Below are 18,329 nucleotides of genomic sequence, written 5' to 3' on the forward strand. Positions count from 1 at the left end.
TGTTCTTGGATGATCATCTTAAAATTTAACCACATAATATACAAACATATCTTAGCCCTTTCGAGCAACAACTCTACTGATACGGGACACGGGAATTGGCAAAAAGCCGGGGGTAAGGGAGAAAATGCAAAAGAACATGTATTCGCACTTTATAAAGTCGCAATTTATTTTGCGATAAAAACATATTTACATGCCTTTAAGAAAGAGAATAAAATTGAAATTATTAATTCATTTCCAATTAATAAGATAAGATATATTACTTTTTACAAGAAACAATTTTAACAACTCTAAAGAGAGTTCTAAAAATACGATTTACTTCCACGGTAACTGTTTCACAGATCCGGAACTAAACCTAAACTTTTTTAAAATATTTTGGTAGCACCCTGTATGCTGGATATTTAAAAAAAAACACAGCCTCCTAGTAGAAGTTCTAACACTCCATCTAACTTTTTCCTTCTGATTTAGCGGGATTCGAAGATAATTTGAACTAGTATAAAGCCTTCCAAATTCCTCATAGAAGTAAAGACCTCATTGGACCTAAATAGATTGTATTTTACTTTACCTATGGTCCACCACGCAATCTAGAGGGGATTGTAGATTGGATTATACTGACTGAACACGTTTTGTGGCGAATGAGGATAGAACCCATACGAGCCTGGCACACCGCATCCGGTATCGTAGCAAGCCATTGGTGCTGTAGTGCCGGCGTTGGGTTGGAACGCTTCACAACTTCCTCCGGCTTGATTATCGGGAAGCCTATTTCTCAGGCTTAGAAGAAGCTGGACCACCATGTGTTCTTCTTGTAACTTCTGGTGCATGAATTCTTGCAGTGCTGCTTGCTCGTCCGTTTCTGGTTTGAGAGCCACGAAGGTGGTTCCATTGGAATGACCGAACTCTGCCATTGTATCTTTTACGGGCGTTGAACGAGCGCTTGAACTTTCGCTGACACCTTCGCTCTCAACGTCTCCCTCTGTTCCGGAACCCTCGTCTTCTGGCTCGTATCTGCACTGCTTTCTTGTTCTGTAGTCTGTGTCACCGTTATAGCTACTCGGTCTTTTCTCGGGCTTTTTCTTCTTGCGGGAATTGCAAGTGCGCTTGACCAAATGCATTTTCTCTGGCTTTTCGCGCTGGAAATCTGGATGCTCGAATTTCATGTTTTTGGAAGGGTCGCCCTTTCCGTTGACGGGCGTTTTTCGGAAACCATAAAGGTTAAGCTGCCTCACAAAGCTGGTGAAGTTTCTTGTCTTGAACATTTCTTCGCTGCGGTCGAGCACAACTTTCTTGAAGGTTTCGCCATCAGAGATGACGACTGCACAGCCGTTTTCTGACCATTTTATCGCTCGGCGAAACTTCTCATCGTTCAAAAGCAGCTTCAGCTTGGAAATAAATGGGCTTAGTGGCTTTCCCTTGATTGGGAAGAAGGATGTCTTTTCTGGTCGAAGCTGGTTACTCATTGTGAGTGGTAGAATGTTGTTGTTTTACGTGTAGAAACAAGGCAGTTGTTTTTTAAGACTGCATTCTAAAAACAAAGCAAAATCACAATAAATAAGAATACTTTGAATACTAACAGTTTTAGTTAACCCCTCGTCCACTTCCTATAAATGTCCAAGGAAATAGAATATTGAGTATGGCAATGTATTGTTTAGAAAGAACATTATTCTTTTTTAAAAAGTTCTCGAAAATGTTTCTGTCGTCATTTGTCAATTTCAGTTCTGTTCTTTTTGATAACATGTTTAACACTTCCCAGCAAATTTCTAACAAGCAAAAATACATGAAAGTGATATATTGCTTTTTACAAAAAACGTGAAGCAACTACTTGCATACTAAAAACGTAGAAAGTAAATGAAAACAAACAACAAAACTTACAATGCAGTTTCCGTTCGAATTGCCCGGTGAAACTGACAAAAAGAACAGAAAAAGTCCAAGTTTAGGTTTGGCAGTTGAATGGCTTTACAATTCATACCAATCGCCAAGCAGGAAAAACATTGATGTGCACGCTGATTGGATGCTGTCAAATGAAACACTTTTCTGTCGACAGCGCGTGGTGCACACGACATTTCCATGGCACAGGGTTCCCTTTTCTTCATTCAACAAGCTCTCATAAGTCCCAATCCAGCTTTTTCTTGACTGTTTAATTAAATACTATTATCAATAATGATAAATTTTTGTATGTCCTTAAATTGTTGCCATAAATTTTGAGTGAAGTAAATCTAGAAAAGAGAATGGCTTCAAATTCAAATAATTCAAATTTGGCGCCAAAACTGAATGGGCGCGGGAAAACCGGACAAACTTATTTTTGTGCCCTCCTTTTCTCTGCTGTCATCCAATCGATACTTAGAAGGATGGAGAAAATAAATCGACAGATAAGCAGTCGGAGTTATGTTTAAAGTCATTTTGCAATTATAAGTAAATTAAAGGACAAAAGCTGAGTCACATACGATCCTCAGGATTCCTGTGGTAATGCTAATCGTCTCTCGCCTAGTGAATAAAGGCAGCGTCTTTTGCGTCACCGTGTCGAGGCTATAATGGCGGCAGTTGTTTAGCGACAGACCAAAACAACGGTCCTTGTGAGTTTTATGAATTTAGATGGATAAATTAATTCAACCAAGTGTACAAAACTAGAGGGTTACTGAAATACGTTGGATGATTGTCTGGATTTAGGAGAGTTTATTGAAAGTTTGCGTGACTCGCTCGCGTTCGCGCTTGATGACCTTCTATTGGACGTGAATGAACGATTCATCGTAAAAAATACAACAAGCTTTACTACCGCACCAGACCGCACGAGACATGGATAAACAGAAGCAACGGATACTTAACCGTATATACTCTCGAGTACAATTCTTTTGATAATACTTCTGAGAAAATGTCGTCAAAAACAGGATTAAAGAACCAGGTCAGATTGAAGTTCGTTGCTACCCATCAGTGAAACCGAAAGAAAGCTGAAAGTGTGAAACATGCACAGCTCGACTGGAGTTGCGAACCTTTTACAAGACTCGCATCTTCTCAATAGAGATTTACGACCTGCTAGCACAACACCGTATAGGAGTAGAGCCACAGTAACCAGGACAAGACCGCTTTCTGGTAAGAACACTTTCAGTTCTATTACAGGGAAGCCATGTTACGGTTGTTGTTTTGACCACACAAAGAAAGAAGTACACGTTTGTTGGGTAATTAGTGGTTTGATAAGCTTCAAACAATTGAGGGCTGAAATCATAACACGCAAAGCAAATATTGGATAGGCGTTTTATTAGTCATTATTCTAACTCTTTTTTTTCTGTAACTTAGTCTATTTTACTTTACCAATATTATTATGCATTGAATCGCAGTTATTATAAATTAGCAGCACTATAGATGCACATTAACTCGAATAAAAAATATAAAATTCTCTTAAGTACGATGCTTTTCATCTCTATGTGTTCATGACATTGGAAACCTAATGGTACTCTAGATAGTCCAGGTTTAGTTGTCTATAAGGGGGGGGGGGGGTGAATAGGGGTATGTAAATCAGCAGATACGCAACATTTTCGGGGCAAATCCGTGGATCCGCAAATATTTTTAGATCCGCATGGTTTGACAGATAAACAATAGCATCGATTGAAATTCATTTAAAATCCGAAATTCGACCGTCAAAGCAGTAAAAGTCTGAAATCCGTGCCCAAATTGTCAACAGATCCGTGATCCGTATTTCCAAAATCTGTCAGTCCGCTGAAATAATCATAAAAATCCATATTCCGTGAGCATTTTAGGGCTGGATCTGCCGATCCGCGAACCTATTCACCCCCACCCCCCTATAAAATCCTTTTAACCCATTGACTCCTGGCTTTTTTGGAGCTGAATTTACAAAAAACAGACTGAAAACAGATACCCCCCCTATTCTGAGTTTTATACAGCCCGTCAAAGTCAAACACAGCTGCACCTAGTCAGCGGTATCCAAGCTTTCCAACAGTGCTTTGCGGTCCCCACTTTTAATCCCTCGTCGTTTTGCTGAAGCCAGCACAAGTTGATGGCTGCTTGTATTTTTTTATCAAAAATACAGCTATGAGCATATTAGGAGAGTGTCTCAGGACATCATGAAGTCTTTTGGGGCATAATTGAGTGCTTTGCTTATGGATGTTTGCAAGCAAAGGTGGATTCATGATGATTTTTTCTTGTTTGGCTTTGCCCGGATGAGAAAATAATTTTCTAATGAATCACCACAGCTCTCCTAAATGGTGTCTTTTCTGAAACCAAATTGATTCCAAAATTGTTTACACTGCTATTCTGGGTCTGTATGGCATGGAATTGATTCGTTTGGCTTCGGGGTGAAAAGACTTATAAAAAACCATCTGACTTTGGGGAGAGGAGTGTTGACTGGCCCTCCCCTCGTGAATTTTCCCCTAGATCTCCCAGAATGCTTTGCAATACGTAAAGATATTTTCGTGGTTGTACAATCCTTCAAGGAATGGACATTGTGTTTTGAGGCCAAGAAAATGTACCTGGAGGATCAGAATAAAGGTATCTATTTGTGTCTTGAGCTGTGTTTGCTGATCTCTCTCCCTTGTGTGGTATTTTGAGCGTTTTATTGAGAGGGGTGATTCTGCTTTTCTCTCCTTGTTCGATTTGAGATTTGTCAAAGAAACTGTGCTATTATTTGGCTTAAGAGTAGATGCCAACACCTTGGTTGGATGCATATCTGCAAGACCATTTATCCCTTAGACTGATGCCTGAGTATCTTCATCTTGTTGTGTTTATTTTGAATTTATGAATTTTTTGGGTTGTGGGTACTTCCCAAAGCTGGTACAGGCCGGTTGAGGGGTCAATGTGTTAATTTTTAAATTTTATGCCTGGAGAGGGGGTTTCCTCATAATAAGAAACTACGAAGAAATTTACCTAATGAAGTAACTTTATGTGCACAGCTTTATAAGCTATATTATGCTTTTATTCTATATCGTACAATATGTGAAAAAAATAGAAAGGTGTTTCTATAAAAATTGTACAACTTGCAAACTTTGAAAGTGTGTAATCATGTCATCTATGCTCTAGAGGATTTACTGATAATTTAAGCAAAAAAAAGATAAGCAACCAGAAAAGATAACATGTGTTACTCTTATTGCTTTCATGATAGAACCCTAAAAGAAAGCAAAGCCTTGGTTTAACAACCTGAAAGATATAAAAAGCATCACTATTTCAGAACCTTTGAAGTGATGTACCTGGGTATCATCAATGGGTCACTTTAACCATTTCTAGCTCACAATTTTATTTTGATCTGATTTTTCACAGCTCCACCATCCCGCCCACCCTGGCGAAACCCAGGGTCACCCGAACCAAAGAGAAGCCGCAAATTTCATCTGAGTCTCAACCACACCCCATTAGAAAGTCGTGTTAGCAAGAGAGCACCCTATGCTTCACGGCCATTTTTAGGAGGCTCTACAACATTGAGTGGACAGGAATTCTCACCAGCAGTGTATAACTCCTTGAGTGATCCACATTTAAATGAGTACTTTTCTAGAAAGTTTGGTGCAAGCAGTTCCCTGCAGGATTCTGGTGTAGCACGGCCTTGCAGGGTACAGTTCTTGCAACATGTTAATTGAAAAATCAAATTGTTCAGTGTAGGAACCTGGATTTTATAGTGTTATGATACCCACAAACAATAACCTTTTTTGGTTATATAAATGTGTCTTTTGTACTCCCAGTAAGAAAAGTACAGTGAAATGTAGGATAATTACTGCAATCTGAAATTACTTTATTATTTGTTTTCGATTCAGAAACATCATTTTATACAAAATACACATTTTGCTTATTTTCTATCAATAATGAAAAATAATCATGCAGGATCTGCTTTATATTTTGCACAAGAGCTTTCTGAATGGCAAATGTCTGCTGATTGGCTCAATAATAGCAGGAATGACATTATACCCCACCCTTCCCCCTAAAAATTCTCAGCCTTGACAGAGGTTTTTATGTCTTTAATGTCTTTGGGATCTTGTGAATCATCAAAAAACAAACTCAAAACAAGTAAAGTATTTGCCCCTAATGTAATAAGCATATTATCACTAACACAATCTCTCAATTTCTTTGTAGACCAAAAGATATGGTGGAACAAAGAAAAAGGGTAATGTTGTTGTTAAGAAACTACTAAGCAGGACTTCAAAATTTAAATACTTATATGTAAAAATCACCATAAATATAGTTGCACAAATAAAGTTTTCTACTTGCATTTGCCATTTTAACCACCTTATCTTTTTTTTAGGAAAGGGCATACTATACACTGTAGTAGTAAATACAGGACCAAAGAAGAATGCAGGCACAGATGCAAGGGTAAGTGTAATAGCTTAGTATGTTTTCTGTTAATATAAACAATGGTTAGATTGAAATATGTGTATAATGGTGACAATGATATAGGTGGTAGGATAATGATTATATGTGTTGACAATAATGATGTTCAAGATGGTCATGATGAAATGATAACATGTGATTATATTGATAAGAATGAGTAAATGGGTGACGGTCAGTGATAATAATTGGTAATTATTTTACTTTCAAAACACAGTTAATCAATCCTTTAGCCCTTACTCACTGTTCCCTCCCTCCTGATAACACAAGGGAGTAACAATAATAATTATTTTTAGGTTCATGTTGAGTTTAGAGGAACCCAAGGAAAATTTTGGCGGCAGTTGACCCATCAGGTGGATGCTGGTGTCCCTGCTGCATACATAGCCACTCTGCCTCCATTCCAGTTCAACCCTGGGTGCAAGGAAACATTTAATATCAAGGGACCTGATTTAGGGGAACTACGACAACTGACTGTTGAGGTATTACAGAAAAGGGTATACCCTGCTCAGTGCATAGAAAGCCAAAAGATCATGCTTTTAGAGCAGAGTATGATAATTGGCTAAAAAAAAACTACCTTTTCATACACAAAATTACCATATAGATTTTACCATATGGAGCTGCAAGGGATGGTGAATGGTCAACAGATTTTCAGACATCACAAGTTAAAAAATGTTTATTTCTTTTTTCTTTTTGTAATCCAAAATCAAGAAATTAAAAATCCAAGAGGAAAAACTCATTCAACCAATTTGAAATTACTGTTTTTAGTTTCACCCGCCTGCCCCTTGCTACGTACCCAATGCAGCACGAAAAAGGATGTTTATTATTTGGGGCAGTGAATTAGAAAAAGCTCCTAAAAATTAGATTCCAGGACACTCTGTAAATATCTGAAATTCTGAGAGAGTAGGTAAATTTGATAGCTTTTACGATTAGGGACCATCTGCCACCCCTAAATCTTTCAAGCCAAAAACGTATATTGATTAAGAGTTAATTAAAAGTGATGATTGCCTCTATATTCTAGCATGATGGAAAGGAGCGCAAGCAGGGTTGGTTTCTTGAGGATATCGATGTGTCTAATACCAAGACAGGGCAGAGGTGGATCTTCCCTTGTCACCAGTGGTTGTCTTTGTATGAGGGAGACTGTAAAATTGCCAGACAGCTTAAACCAGTTGCTCACCAGAAATTGGGAAAAGTTGGTAAGAATTTCATACAGAGAATACACTATACAAGTATATTACAAAGCCGTTTAATGTACAGATCTCCATGCAAATGATTATCATGCCAAAAAACAAAGGCCGTTTATTAGTCACTTTTTAACTCTAAACTTTGATAGAAACATCAAAGAAATGTCTTGGAGACCCGCCAGTTAAGGTCATTCATCCAAAATTTGTTGTGATCAGGTTTTCTTTTGTACCTTCTATCGTATTAAAAGTCCAAATTCAAAATATACTGTATGTGTGCTCAATGACAATTTTTAAACAAACTGCAGGATGTTTGATGCACTTCAGAAGGATAATCCTGAGAACCTCTATGGATGCCTCTTTATTGCTTGATTTTTACTGTGTTACACAGAAAAACTTCACATGATTTTTTTTATAAGGAAAACACCAAGGCTGACCTAGGGCATGCCTAGAACACATGTGGCCTTTTTTTAGGGAATCTCTGTTAATAATGGTGAGCTACACAGGGATGGGAAGACGTGAATGGTACTTGCATTTAAAAGGAAAAAAGTAGAAACTTACAAAAGTGTTCTTTTTGTAGTTTATGTCATTGAAGTGGAGACAGGGGATAAAGCAGGAGCTGGAACTGATGCTCATGTGTTTGTGACATTATTTGGCAAGCATGGACACACCCCCAAGACCCAGCTTGTAAACAGGTATGGAAAATGCCAATGAAACTGTAGTTTAACTTCAGGTACATGAAGTATTGTTGTCTTCTGGCTGTCAGCAAACCCCTTGGGTGGGTCTTAAAGATGATACATCACCTGAAACTTATAATACCTGGCCATTCTTCAATAAGAAATCATTGAAATAAATGAAGTGGCTAATCACCATGTTTAGTTAAGGTTTTTCTTTGCCTGATAAATTTCTCAATGTGTTGAATTCTTACTAGCTAAATGATCACTCAGTAACATGTACAGCACAGTCTATTCAATTTGATTTTTAGTTCTGTCCACTCTTGGGAAATTGAGATTTGAACCAGTTTAATTAAACCACCTTTAAACTGGTTTAAGTGCTGGTGTGAGTGCGGTATAAGGCTCGAAACCTCAGCTAAACTACTCTGTTTTCATAAAACGTAAAACATACAATTTCAACTTCATGTTGATTTATTCCCCATATTTCAACACGCCTGCGCAGACCACCTATTTATTCTTTAGCTATCTAGTCATACCAGTTCAATAAGAAATATCCTGCGTTTTTCCATCGAAGGGGAGTGTATACGCCCCATGTCCACCCTGTATTGCATCGTAGAAAGTGATCTGGTATAAAAGACCAATGAATGCAATACTTTTATTTACTTCACACAAAGGAACGAAGACACCTTCGAAAGGAAAAGGAAAGATGTATTCAAGATCAAGACCAAAGCCCTTGGCGCCCTCACCAAGATGATGTAAGGGAATAAGATAATCCTTGTTTCAGTGTCTTCGAGGAGTATAGATAAATTTAGTGTTTCCTTGAAATATGTGCAAGTACATTTTGTATATATAGCATATTGTGCGACCAACAGGCCACAAACTTTAAATCTGTCATATCGTTTCGACAAGTAGAAAGTTTATTATCTGTATTTCGTTCCTCGGCCTTTCGCTTCATTTATAACATCCTATATGTATTTGTTTTAGAATTGAACATGACAACTTCGGTTTTTCTGCGGGATGGTATTTAGACAAGGTGAGGCTCTCTTGATAAGTGTTTATCCTCTTTAATATTGAAATTAAAAAAACCTTACTTTCTTATGATCCTTTATAGGGGGGGTGAATAGGGGTATGTAAATCCGCCGATACGCAACATTTTCGGGGCAAATCCGTGGATCCGCAAATATTTTTAGATCCGCATGTTTTGACAGATAAACAATAGCATCGATTGAAATTCATTTAAAATCCGGAATTCGACCGTCAAAGCAGTCAAAATCCGAAATCCGTGCCCAAATTGTCAACAGATCCGTGATCCGCCGTATTTTCAAAATCCGCCAATCCGCTGAAATAATCATCAAAATCCGTAATCCGTGAGCATTTCGGGGCTGAATCCTCCGATCCGCGAACCTATTCACCCCCCCCCCCCCCCCCCCCCCCTTTATCCTTGATTCGGGATTGCTTGAGTATGGAGTTTGGAACGTTACCGTAGTCACAGAAGCTATTTCTTATTGGGGGCTTATTTTTTCGACACTTGTGTTTTTTTATGGCACTATATTGTTTAGTTTTTTTTTTTTTCGGTCTCTTGGGGGGCCTAGGGCTGTGGTTTCTCTCAATCAAATCGCCCTTGATTCTCAAGGGCCACGAGTCTTCTGTTTGACATGATGTACTCATTAGATCTGTTGTGGAGTACGCAGGTCCAGTATGGGCTAACATAACAGGGTTCCTTGTCGACATTGTTGAGGGCATCCAAAAGAGGGCCCTCCGTATCGTTTTACCCCATCTACGATACAAGGAGGCCTTGGAAGCCAGCGGGCTCAAAAGTCTTGCTGACCGCAGGCGCGAGCTTTGTATCAGTCTCATGACCTCCGCTAAGGAGCAAGAACCCCTTCGATCTGTAATTACTGGAGGCGTAATTAATAATGTGCATGGATACTCACTAAGATCAGGCAGTATGAATACCTACAAACATATTTCTGTAACTAAACGCTTTGGTGACTTTGTTACTTATCGATTTCTGTAATAGTATAACGCTATATGTGCTGGACCTTTGCCTTAATTCAGTCTGTAATACTGCCATGGCAATTGAATAAAACCCCTATCTATCTATCTATCTATCTATCTATCTATCTATCTATCTATCTATCTATCTATCTATCTATCTATCTATCTATCTATCTATCTATCTATCTATCTATCTATCTATCTATCTATCTATCTATCTATCTATCTATCTATCTATCTATCTATCTATCTATCTATCTATCTATCTATCTATCTATCTATCTATCTATCTATCTATCTATCTATCTATCTATCTATCTAATTTACCATTAATAGAGAAATTTTGTCCTGTTATTAAAAAAAAGCAGAGATTCGGTACATACAGATAAAAACTATTCCATGTAGCCCCTTTTCAAAAGCAATAAAAAAATTGCTGACATTGCACATCGTTGATTTTATTTGTCTCTCACAGGTTACTGTGTATGACCGTGAATTTCCAGAGAAGAAGTATTACTTCCCCTGCCACCAATGGCTGGCGAAAGACGAAGGGGACCACCAGATTGTGCGCCAACTCACTGCCACCACTGACCAATCAGCCTCTTCTGAAGGTAGACTGATGGGCCGACGAAATTTTCGCTTATCGTGTATTTTTAGGGAGTATCTGAGACAATATAGGCTTTTCAATTGAAAATGGTATTTTTTATTTTTTTAATGAGTATACTGTAGATTGAAGATTTTTGCGCGAAGAAAAGTATTCAACTTCCGGCACAGTTTCATCTACTGTAGAGTACATAACAGATTTATGAATTTTGTACAGCATCTTATTTTAGCACAAAGTGCATCCGAGAAAAAAGCGTGTGGCGTTTTGGCTTTCTGATAAAAAAAAAAGACAGAAGTGTGACACTGAATATAGTCGTAAAATGTCCCCTTTCGAACTGCTTCAGTCCTCGTTTGACACAATCTTGCGTATTGCTATCCTTCAGGTTATGTATACATGGTCAACACATACACCGGAGATCGCCGGGGGGCTGGGACCGACGCCAATGTCTCCATCACCATATTTGGAGAGGATGGTGACTCCGGAGAACACAAACTCGACAACGCTAGAAACAACTTTGAACGCGCCAAGTAAGTCTCCCTTCAGAGTCGCATTCATTATACAGCGATGAATTATGTGTTTTGTTTAAACGCGCCAAGTAAGTCTCCCTCCAGAGTTGCATTCATTATACAGCGATGAATTATGTGTTTTGTTTGAGCGCGCCAAGTAAGTCACTCTCTTGAGTTACATTCATTATACAGCGATGAAATATGTTTTTTTTTTTTTAATTTAAGAGTCAATGCAATGCGCCCGCAGTTTATTTACCTCGGCTTCTATTTATGACGCGCCGGTTTTCACACAAAATTATTCTGTTTCTGCTTATGTTATTGTGTGAATCGGCCCTTCTGTTTAAAGCTAAGTTTACACAGACAAATGAATCCATAAGCGAAAAACTCCCTGCTGTTTTCTATGGTTTCCCCCTCCGTTTCTCTCAACTCTTCTTATTTTTTTTTCTCTTTCCCCATGGATATGAGCAGTATATTACCTTTATTTTGTAACCCCATCGTCCAAGAGGCGTACTGGCGCCCCGCATTTAAAAAGACTGCCAACTAAATGCCCCCCGTGTAGGCGTAGCTTCACGTTTCATATTTTTACTTTTTTTCAGAAAAGACACGTTCAAGGTTCATTGTGGGGCTCACTTGGGCCCACTCTCCAAGATCCGCATCGGTCACGATAACTCAGGCCTCGGGCCAGGATGGTTCTTGGAAAAGGTGAATGTCGCGAGAATAAGAAGAAAAACGTTTTAAGTCATACATTAATAGAGCTTATACACCTATTTCAATAAACGTTGCCAGTGCAAATGGCGAATGGCAATTGGAAAATGGCAGTTCTAAGACCGATCACTGCTTATGGGTATAATTATTTCTAAGAATAAAGATGATAGGTAATATTATCGCAGAAATTATCCACATTTTCCTACATTCAGTAGAAATTTGACGAGTTCCATGGTATTTTTTGATAGGAGAACTGCCATTTGACAATTGGCATTTGCCATTTGCACTGACAACATATTTTAAAATAGGTGTATACGTTATACCTGATACGTTATAGTTTTATAAATTGAAAAAGCTTAGTATGTTCTTATCACGTAATAACGTGCTTATAATAGAAGATTTATCACTTTACGCGGCCCTTTTGTTATCATGCTCCCACCAATTAATAATCACCTGATAATCATGAAAGAATCAAGTGCTCCACATCTCATCACCTTGTCGTGTACTGCAGTAAACACGTGCTCATAGTGCAAAAATCACGTGCCCCTTACACTTTATCTAATCACATTGTAGCGTATTCCAGAAATCACGTGCTCATGATATGAAAATCACATGCCCTTCATACCAACACATTCTAATAACATAGCAACACGTGCTCATAATGCAAAAATCACGTAGCCCTCCTCACCTCGTGAAGTATTAATCATTCATCGTCGAGAAGTAATCGCGCGCTCGTGATGTAAATATCACGTGTCCCGTCGCCTAGGTAACCATCGAGGACCCCGAGACGAAGGAAGTGGCGGAGTTCACATGCCGGCGCTGGTTGTCTAAGAGCGAGGATGATGGCAAGCTGTCACGTGAACTCGTCAGGGACGGCGCGAATGGCGACCAGGAGATCAAACTTGACAAAGGTATAAGCTAATTATGAGATTCCTTTTTAAGTTGATACATGATTTGGGACAGTGTATCTCTCATGAAAAGGTGCATTCTTTTACTAAAAATGAGTGATCTTATCCCACAAGTCCATGCTGTAAAAGCGCAGATAATTATTTAGTTACTCGCATTCAGGCTGGCGTCTTTATGATTTTGACGATGTGCAGTAATTTGTTATCGTGAGTGCACCTGTTTAACAATTATCACTTGAGCCCAAATGGGTCCTGAGGCTAAATGTCGACTTGGATAATGACTAATGACTCAGAGACCGTAAGGGCCAAAACAGAATAATTGTTTTAGTCAATTCACACTTTAGTGGGTCAATTTGTATAGCAAAACGTTTGCTGGTCTGGTCATTGGCCATTTTTTGGCTTTTAAATCCGGCCCTTTTCGCTACTGATAGGCTATAATTTATAGCCTACTAGTAGATAACCAATCAGAATCAGACGCAACCATTTCCCACAGGTATCCCGTATCACATCCACGTGACGACCGGCGACATACGTAATGCAGGAACAGACGCGCGTGTGTACGTCATCTTACATGGCGGCGAAGAGGGCGAATTAAACAGCGGCAAGATCTGGCTAGAGAACGACACAAGGGATAACTTCAAGCGAGGACGCACAGACATCTTCACTGTCGAGACAGCCACCATGCTTAGTCCCCTCCACCACCTTACCCTGGGGCATGACAACTCCGGGCTGGGCGCAGGCTTCTTCTGCGAAAAGGTGACTTTATTTCTCGCATTACCTTACCCTTGTCGTGTTTCTGTTGAAATAATTTTTTTTTTACCATTCTTTTTTATGACTATAGGAAGGTTAGGACTTTCTTGCTCACCCCTATGATTTTGAATCAACAGTTTGTATGGTTACTAGGTGGTCGTAGACTAGTTCCTTGTAATTTTTGTAAAGTAGACTCCCTTGCTTACTTGCCATATCTATAGTAACCGTTTCTATTGTTACCAGGTGGTCGTGGACTGTCCAAGCAGTGGTCATCAGCAGGTTTTTCTCTGCCGGAAGTGGCTCGCGGATGACGAGGACGACTGCTTGGTCGAGAGGGACTTGTACGAGTCAGAGGACATGCGACTCAAGAGAAGACCGAGTATGTATTTTGTACCCAGGCATTGATGTCCGCAACACGTGCAGTTTTAGAAATTGAGAAAAGATCCACCATCTCCCCTTACGAGGGGAGGTCAGAAAGTCTCCTCAGAAAGCTTATACCCCCAGACCGTCAATGAAAGAATTTCCTCGGACTATACAATCCCACAACGCTTCTTTAATAAAAAAGAATGCTTCTTTTGCAGCAATGTCTTGAGCAGTAACGAGATTAAAACATATACCTATTTCACAAAACGTTTTCAGTGCGAAAAGATTGGCAAATGGCAGTTCTAGGACCGAAAGGAACCATGGGTCTCATTAAATTTCTACTAAATGCTGAAGAATATGGATAAATCAAACAATTATCCATTTAAGGTTATCAACGTATGTCTCTGACATTGCTAGACTTTATTTAACACCTTTAATTTTACGAATGATTAGTACCCAGAAGCACCGTTCGGGCTTAGAACTGCCATTTACTATTTGCCATTCGCCATTTGCACTGACAACCTTTTTTGAAATAGGTGTATGTTGACATAACGGCTACTTGGACAGCCATTTCTGTATTTCTACATTTTTCTCTGAAGACTCTAAAGAGTCGTTACTGTAGTCAAGTCATTCGACCCGTTTATCATGTTTAACAGAGGAGGTCTGGAACGTGTGGGTGTGGACGAGTGACGTCAGAGGGGCTGGGACAGACGCCAATGTATTCATCACCATATATGGCGATAAGGGGAAGACGGACGAGACGCAGATTGGCAACGCGACGGATAACTTTGAGAAGGGCGAGCTGGACAAGTTCAAGGTGGGTCTGTGGGCCAGGGTCATCATCAGCAGCATCAGACATTATTACATCGTCGTCATCACATATAGATATCTCATCATTATCCCCAACATCATTATTGCATCATTATTACCACCATCATCATTTACATCAACACTTTTACATCATCATCAACATCATTACATGTTTTTTATCACACATCACCATCATCATTTACATCATCGTCATCACACACCATCATCGTCATTACATGTTTTTATCACACATCATCATCATTACACCATCGTCATCACACACCATCATCATCATTACATCATCGTCATCACCACAACCATCATTCCTATTATCTGACATTACCATAACGCTAAAGTCACAAATACGGTTTTAATACTAGCTTTAGTGCAATAAAATTACCACCAAAATTTTTGTCGGCTGTAAAAGTTAAGTTATTACCACACCACTACTACCGACACCATTTTCGGTCGTACGATGGTGATTTATTGTCTTTGTTCACAGCTTGAGTTGCCAAAGATTGGGAAGCCATACAAAGTACGTGTTCGCCACGATAACTCGAATCCGTTCCCGGATTGGCACTTGGAGAAGGTGAGCTAAGAATTCTGTTTTATTACAGTTCGAGCTCAGTGAGCCCCCTCAAGGGCAACCTTGGAACCACCAAAACAGTTTTTTTTTACGCCGCCATTCTTTCGCTTCTTAACAATATATAGTCACTCAAAGAATCCCTGTAGATCAATCGGGTAACTGAAAAAAATTCAATTAAATATCGTAAATAAAGTATCAGACTTAATCTTTGATGGCTATTTCGAAATTTACATTCATATAGGATGTACTATTTTCAATTGTAACCAATAACAAAGGAATGGCTGATCGACATTCTTTAATATGGCGTCCTGTGTTTTGTAGCTATTTTATGACGAAAGCCGGTATCCTTAGATCGTGTTCTATTGAAGTGTACACAGATCACATTGCCTCATCTATAGTCTGGGAGAATAAAGGGTAGTGGGAGGTAGGAGTTTGCCAAATCACCCTCTTACTCTTCGGTGCTTTCCTCAGATACAAATACAGAACGCGCGCAGCGAAGAAAAGTTCACTTTCAAGTGCAATCGCTGGCTGTCAAGGAGTGAAGATGATCACCAAATAGTACGGGAGCTCCCGGCAGAGGGGCAGGACTTGCCAGGTAGGCAAAGCCTTTAAAGAACCCACGCTTGCTCTGGTGGCTAGACTGCTAGTAGTCTCATGTATGTGTGTATGTAGACTCTACTCACAGCACGCGAAATAGTCTAAAATTGTGATAAAATGCAGCGCGTTTTGTTTCACCTATCAACTAAAGTCGAGAGACAGACCATCTAGGTGTTAGCAGCTAGACATCTCAGCTATTTGGGAATAATCCTGCCAAACGACGCCTTATTGTCAAATATTGATGTGATTGTGTTAGCTTCTTGTTTAAAATACCTCCGTGGAGCATGTATACACTTATTTAAAATGGAAAAATCCATGTGTCCCGCAGCTCATGGGTGACGTATAAATAGTTGAATTCTGGTAATCATGTTTTCTGAATGTTTACAAGCAAGTCAAACGGAATGGTGTGACTTCCCAAGCTGGGATTTGTTTTTATTGACGTTTATTTGCGTATTTATTTGGTACCCACAAAGCACTGCGGGTTGCGACATGGATTCTCCTAGTGTAACGACAAATCTTTATTCTTCATTTTCAGTGCACTCGTACCACGTGTTTGTGCACACTGGCGATAAGCGCGGAGCAGGCACTGACGCGAATGTGTTCATCGTGATCTTCGGCTCCTTGGGGGACACAGGCGAGAGAGCGCTGGAGGAATCCAAAAACAACAGGAACAAGTTTGAGAGGAAGCAAGTACGTACCTAGACAGGGTTTGTGTACAGTGAACTGCCATAGTAGTAGATACGTAGAAAGCTCTCTTATTGCCTTCTTTTGCCATCTAGTCAAACTCTGTATTTATTCTCTTTCGTACTCACAATCTCTCGTTCGCGGGAAACGTAAGCGAACGATCTATCGTAAGCCGACACCTTTGAAGTTCGAAACTTAGAACAACTGTAACAATCTCTTCGGAATGTTGGCCATTTTCTTTGGTGTCTGTGTTTGTGAGCTCCATAGTTTGTGAGAACTATTCTTTTAAGCGGAAAGTTCTTCTAGGTCTAATTTTTTTTCTACAAAGCTTATAAAATATGTGCCCTGGAAGCGTGGCTTCCATAGCTAGTAATTAAAAATATTGTGGTGGATCAGATATGGATATGCCTTAGTCGATTGTCTCACGAAGCACTCTCACGAATGATGAACCGATCATCTGTTTGCGAGCACATCAAGAAAACATTCCACTGTTCCGTTCCCCGTGTAGGTAGACGAATTCGTGATCGACGCAGTGACACTGAAAGACTTACAAAAGATCCGTGTGGGACACGATAACAAGGGGGGCAGCGCCGCGTGGTTCCTTGACAAGATAGAGATACGAGACCCTGAGGACCCAACCAAAACTTACGACTTCCCGTGCGATAGGTAAGTCCCCGCCCTAGAAAGGGGAACCCTGTGAAATAAGAATTAACTCGCGGGGAACAAGTGGACCCAACCAAGACTTACGACTTCCCGTGTGAGAGGTAAGTCCCCGCCTTAGGAAGGGGAACCCTGTGGAATAAGAATAAACACGCGGGGAACAAGTGGAGCCAACCAAAACTTTCGACTTCCAGTGTGAGTCAAGTCCCTGCTTTAGGAAGGGGAACCTTGTGGAATAAGAATAAACACCTGGTGAACACGTGGACTCAACCGAAACTTACGACTTCCCGTGCGACAGGTAAGTCCCCGCCCTAGGAAGGGGAACCTTGTGGAATAAGAATAACACGCGGGGAACAAGTGGAGCCAACCAAAACTTTCGATTTCCAGTGTGAGAGTCAAGTCCCTGCCCTAGGAAGGGGAACCCTGTGGAATAAGAATAAACACGTGGTGAACACGTGGACTCAACCAAAACTTACGACTTCCCGTGCGACAGGTAAGTCCCCGCCCTAGGAAGGGAAACGCTGTGGAATAAGAATAAACACGCGGTGAACACGTGGACTCAACCAAAACTTACGACCTCCCGTGCGATAGGTAAGTCCCCGCCCTAGGAAGGGGAACCCTGTGGAATAAGTATAAACACGTGTTACATGTGGCCTTATTAGAGGGACACAGAAACTCCAAGTATTTCTGAATTTCTTTTATTTTTTATTTTTGCGCAGATGGCTGTCTAAAGACGAGGATGATGGTGCTATTGTACGAGAGTTATCATTAGGAGGCACTAGTCTCTTAAGCAGTGAGTTGATCTTTGTTTTACAAACAATTCTATTTCATGAAACGTTCAGAAACAATCAGATACTATGTAACCTTTAACTAGCTCTTATCACCTGTCCAAACGTGTCTTATCTCGTCTATGCACTCGGAGTCCCTGGCCCTTGTGAATATCAACTGCATTGTTTTCTTGGTCAACGTCCGATCGGCTGTCTGTCTGCACGTGGTAATT

General features: G+C 40.0%; 2 protein-coding genes across 2 annotated transcripts in view; one reads left to right on the top strand and one right to left on the bottom strand.

Annotated features, from left to right (window-relative positions):
• Nucleotides 1-152: 152 nt before the first annotated feature.
• Nucleotides 153-1,973, bottom strand: LOC5512757 (heat shock factor protein 4). The gene is made up of 2 exons (XM_001633014.3): nucleotides 1,867-1,973; nucleotides 153-1,519 (listed from the first exon to the last, which is right to left on the bottom strand). The coding sequence occupies exon 2, from the start codon at nucleotides 1,452-1,454 to the stop codon at nucleotides 582-584; it is 873 nt and encodes a 290-aa protein (XP_001633064.2). The 5' UTR covers nucleotides 1,455-1,519; nucleotides 1,867-1,973; the 3' UTR covers nucleotides 153-581.
• A 526-nt stretch (nucleotides 1,974-2,499) lies between these two features.
• The window catches only part of LOC116618469 (lipoxygenase homology domain-containing protein 1), a 32,689-nt gene continuing 16,859 nt past the window's right edge, over nucleotides 2,500-18,329 (top strand). Inside the window, exons 1-21 of the mRNA XM_048724845.1 lie at nucleotides 2,500-3,081; nucleotides 5,260-5,543; nucleotides 6,061-6,091; nucleotides 6,230-6,297; nucleotides 6,609-6,791; nucleotides 7,331-7,505; nucleotides 8,071-8,185; nucleotides 8,839-8,919; nucleotides 9,149-9,197; nucleotides 10,635-10,770; nucleotides 11,146-11,290; nucleotides 11,866-11,971; nucleotides 12,741-12,885; nucleotides 13,373-13,635; nucleotides 13,873-14,008; nucleotides 14,649-14,809; nucleotides 15,305-15,391; nucleotides 15,860-15,983; nucleotides 16,521-16,675; nucleotides 17,178-17,335; nucleotides 18,049-18,122. Coding sequence (XP_048580802.1) covers nucleotides 2,955-3,081; nucleotides 5,260-5,543; nucleotides 6,061-6,091; nucleotides 6,230-6,297; nucleotides 6,609-6,791; nucleotides 7,331-7,505; nucleotides 8,071-8,185; nucleotides 8,839-8,919; nucleotides 9,149-9,197; nucleotides 10,635-10,770; nucleotides 11,146-11,290; nucleotides 11,866-11,971; nucleotides 12,741-12,885; nucleotides 13,373-13,635; nucleotides 13,873-14,008; nucleotides 14,649-14,809; nucleotides 15,305-15,391; nucleotides 15,860-15,983; nucleotides 16,521-16,675; nucleotides 17,178-17,335; nucleotides 18,049-18,122 — 2,803 coding nt within the window. The 5' untranslated portion in view covers nucleotides 2,500-2,954. The remainder of the gene's footprint in view (nucleotides 3,082-5,259; nucleotides 5,544-6,060; nucleotides 6,092-6,229; nucleotides 6,298-6,608; nucleotides 6,792-7,330; nucleotides 7,506-8,070; nucleotides 8,186-8,838; nucleotides 8,920-9,148; nucleotides 9,198-10,634; nucleotides 10,771-11,145; nucleotides 11,291-11,865; nucleotides 11,972-12,740; nucleotides 12,886-13,372; nucleotides 13,636-13,872; nucleotides 14,009-14,648; nucleotides 14,810-15,304; nucleotides 15,392-15,859; nucleotides 15,984-16,520; nucleotides 16,676-17,177; nucleotides 17,336-18,048; nucleotides 18,123-18,329) is intronic.

The sequence above is a fragment of the Nematostella vectensis genome, chromosome 3 (assembly GCF_932526225.1).
Source record: "Nematostella vectensis chromosome 3, jaNemVect1.1, whole genome shotgun sequence".
NCBI classification, from domain to species: Eukaryota; Metazoa; Cnidaria; class Anthozoa; order Actiniaria; family Edwardsiidae; genus Nematostella; species Nematostella vectensis.

Coding starts and splice junctions, on each gene's coding strand:
- LOC5512757 (XM_001633014.3), bottom strand. CDS start 1,454: ATGAGTAACCAGCTTCGACCAGAAAAGACATCCTTCTTCCCAATCAAG.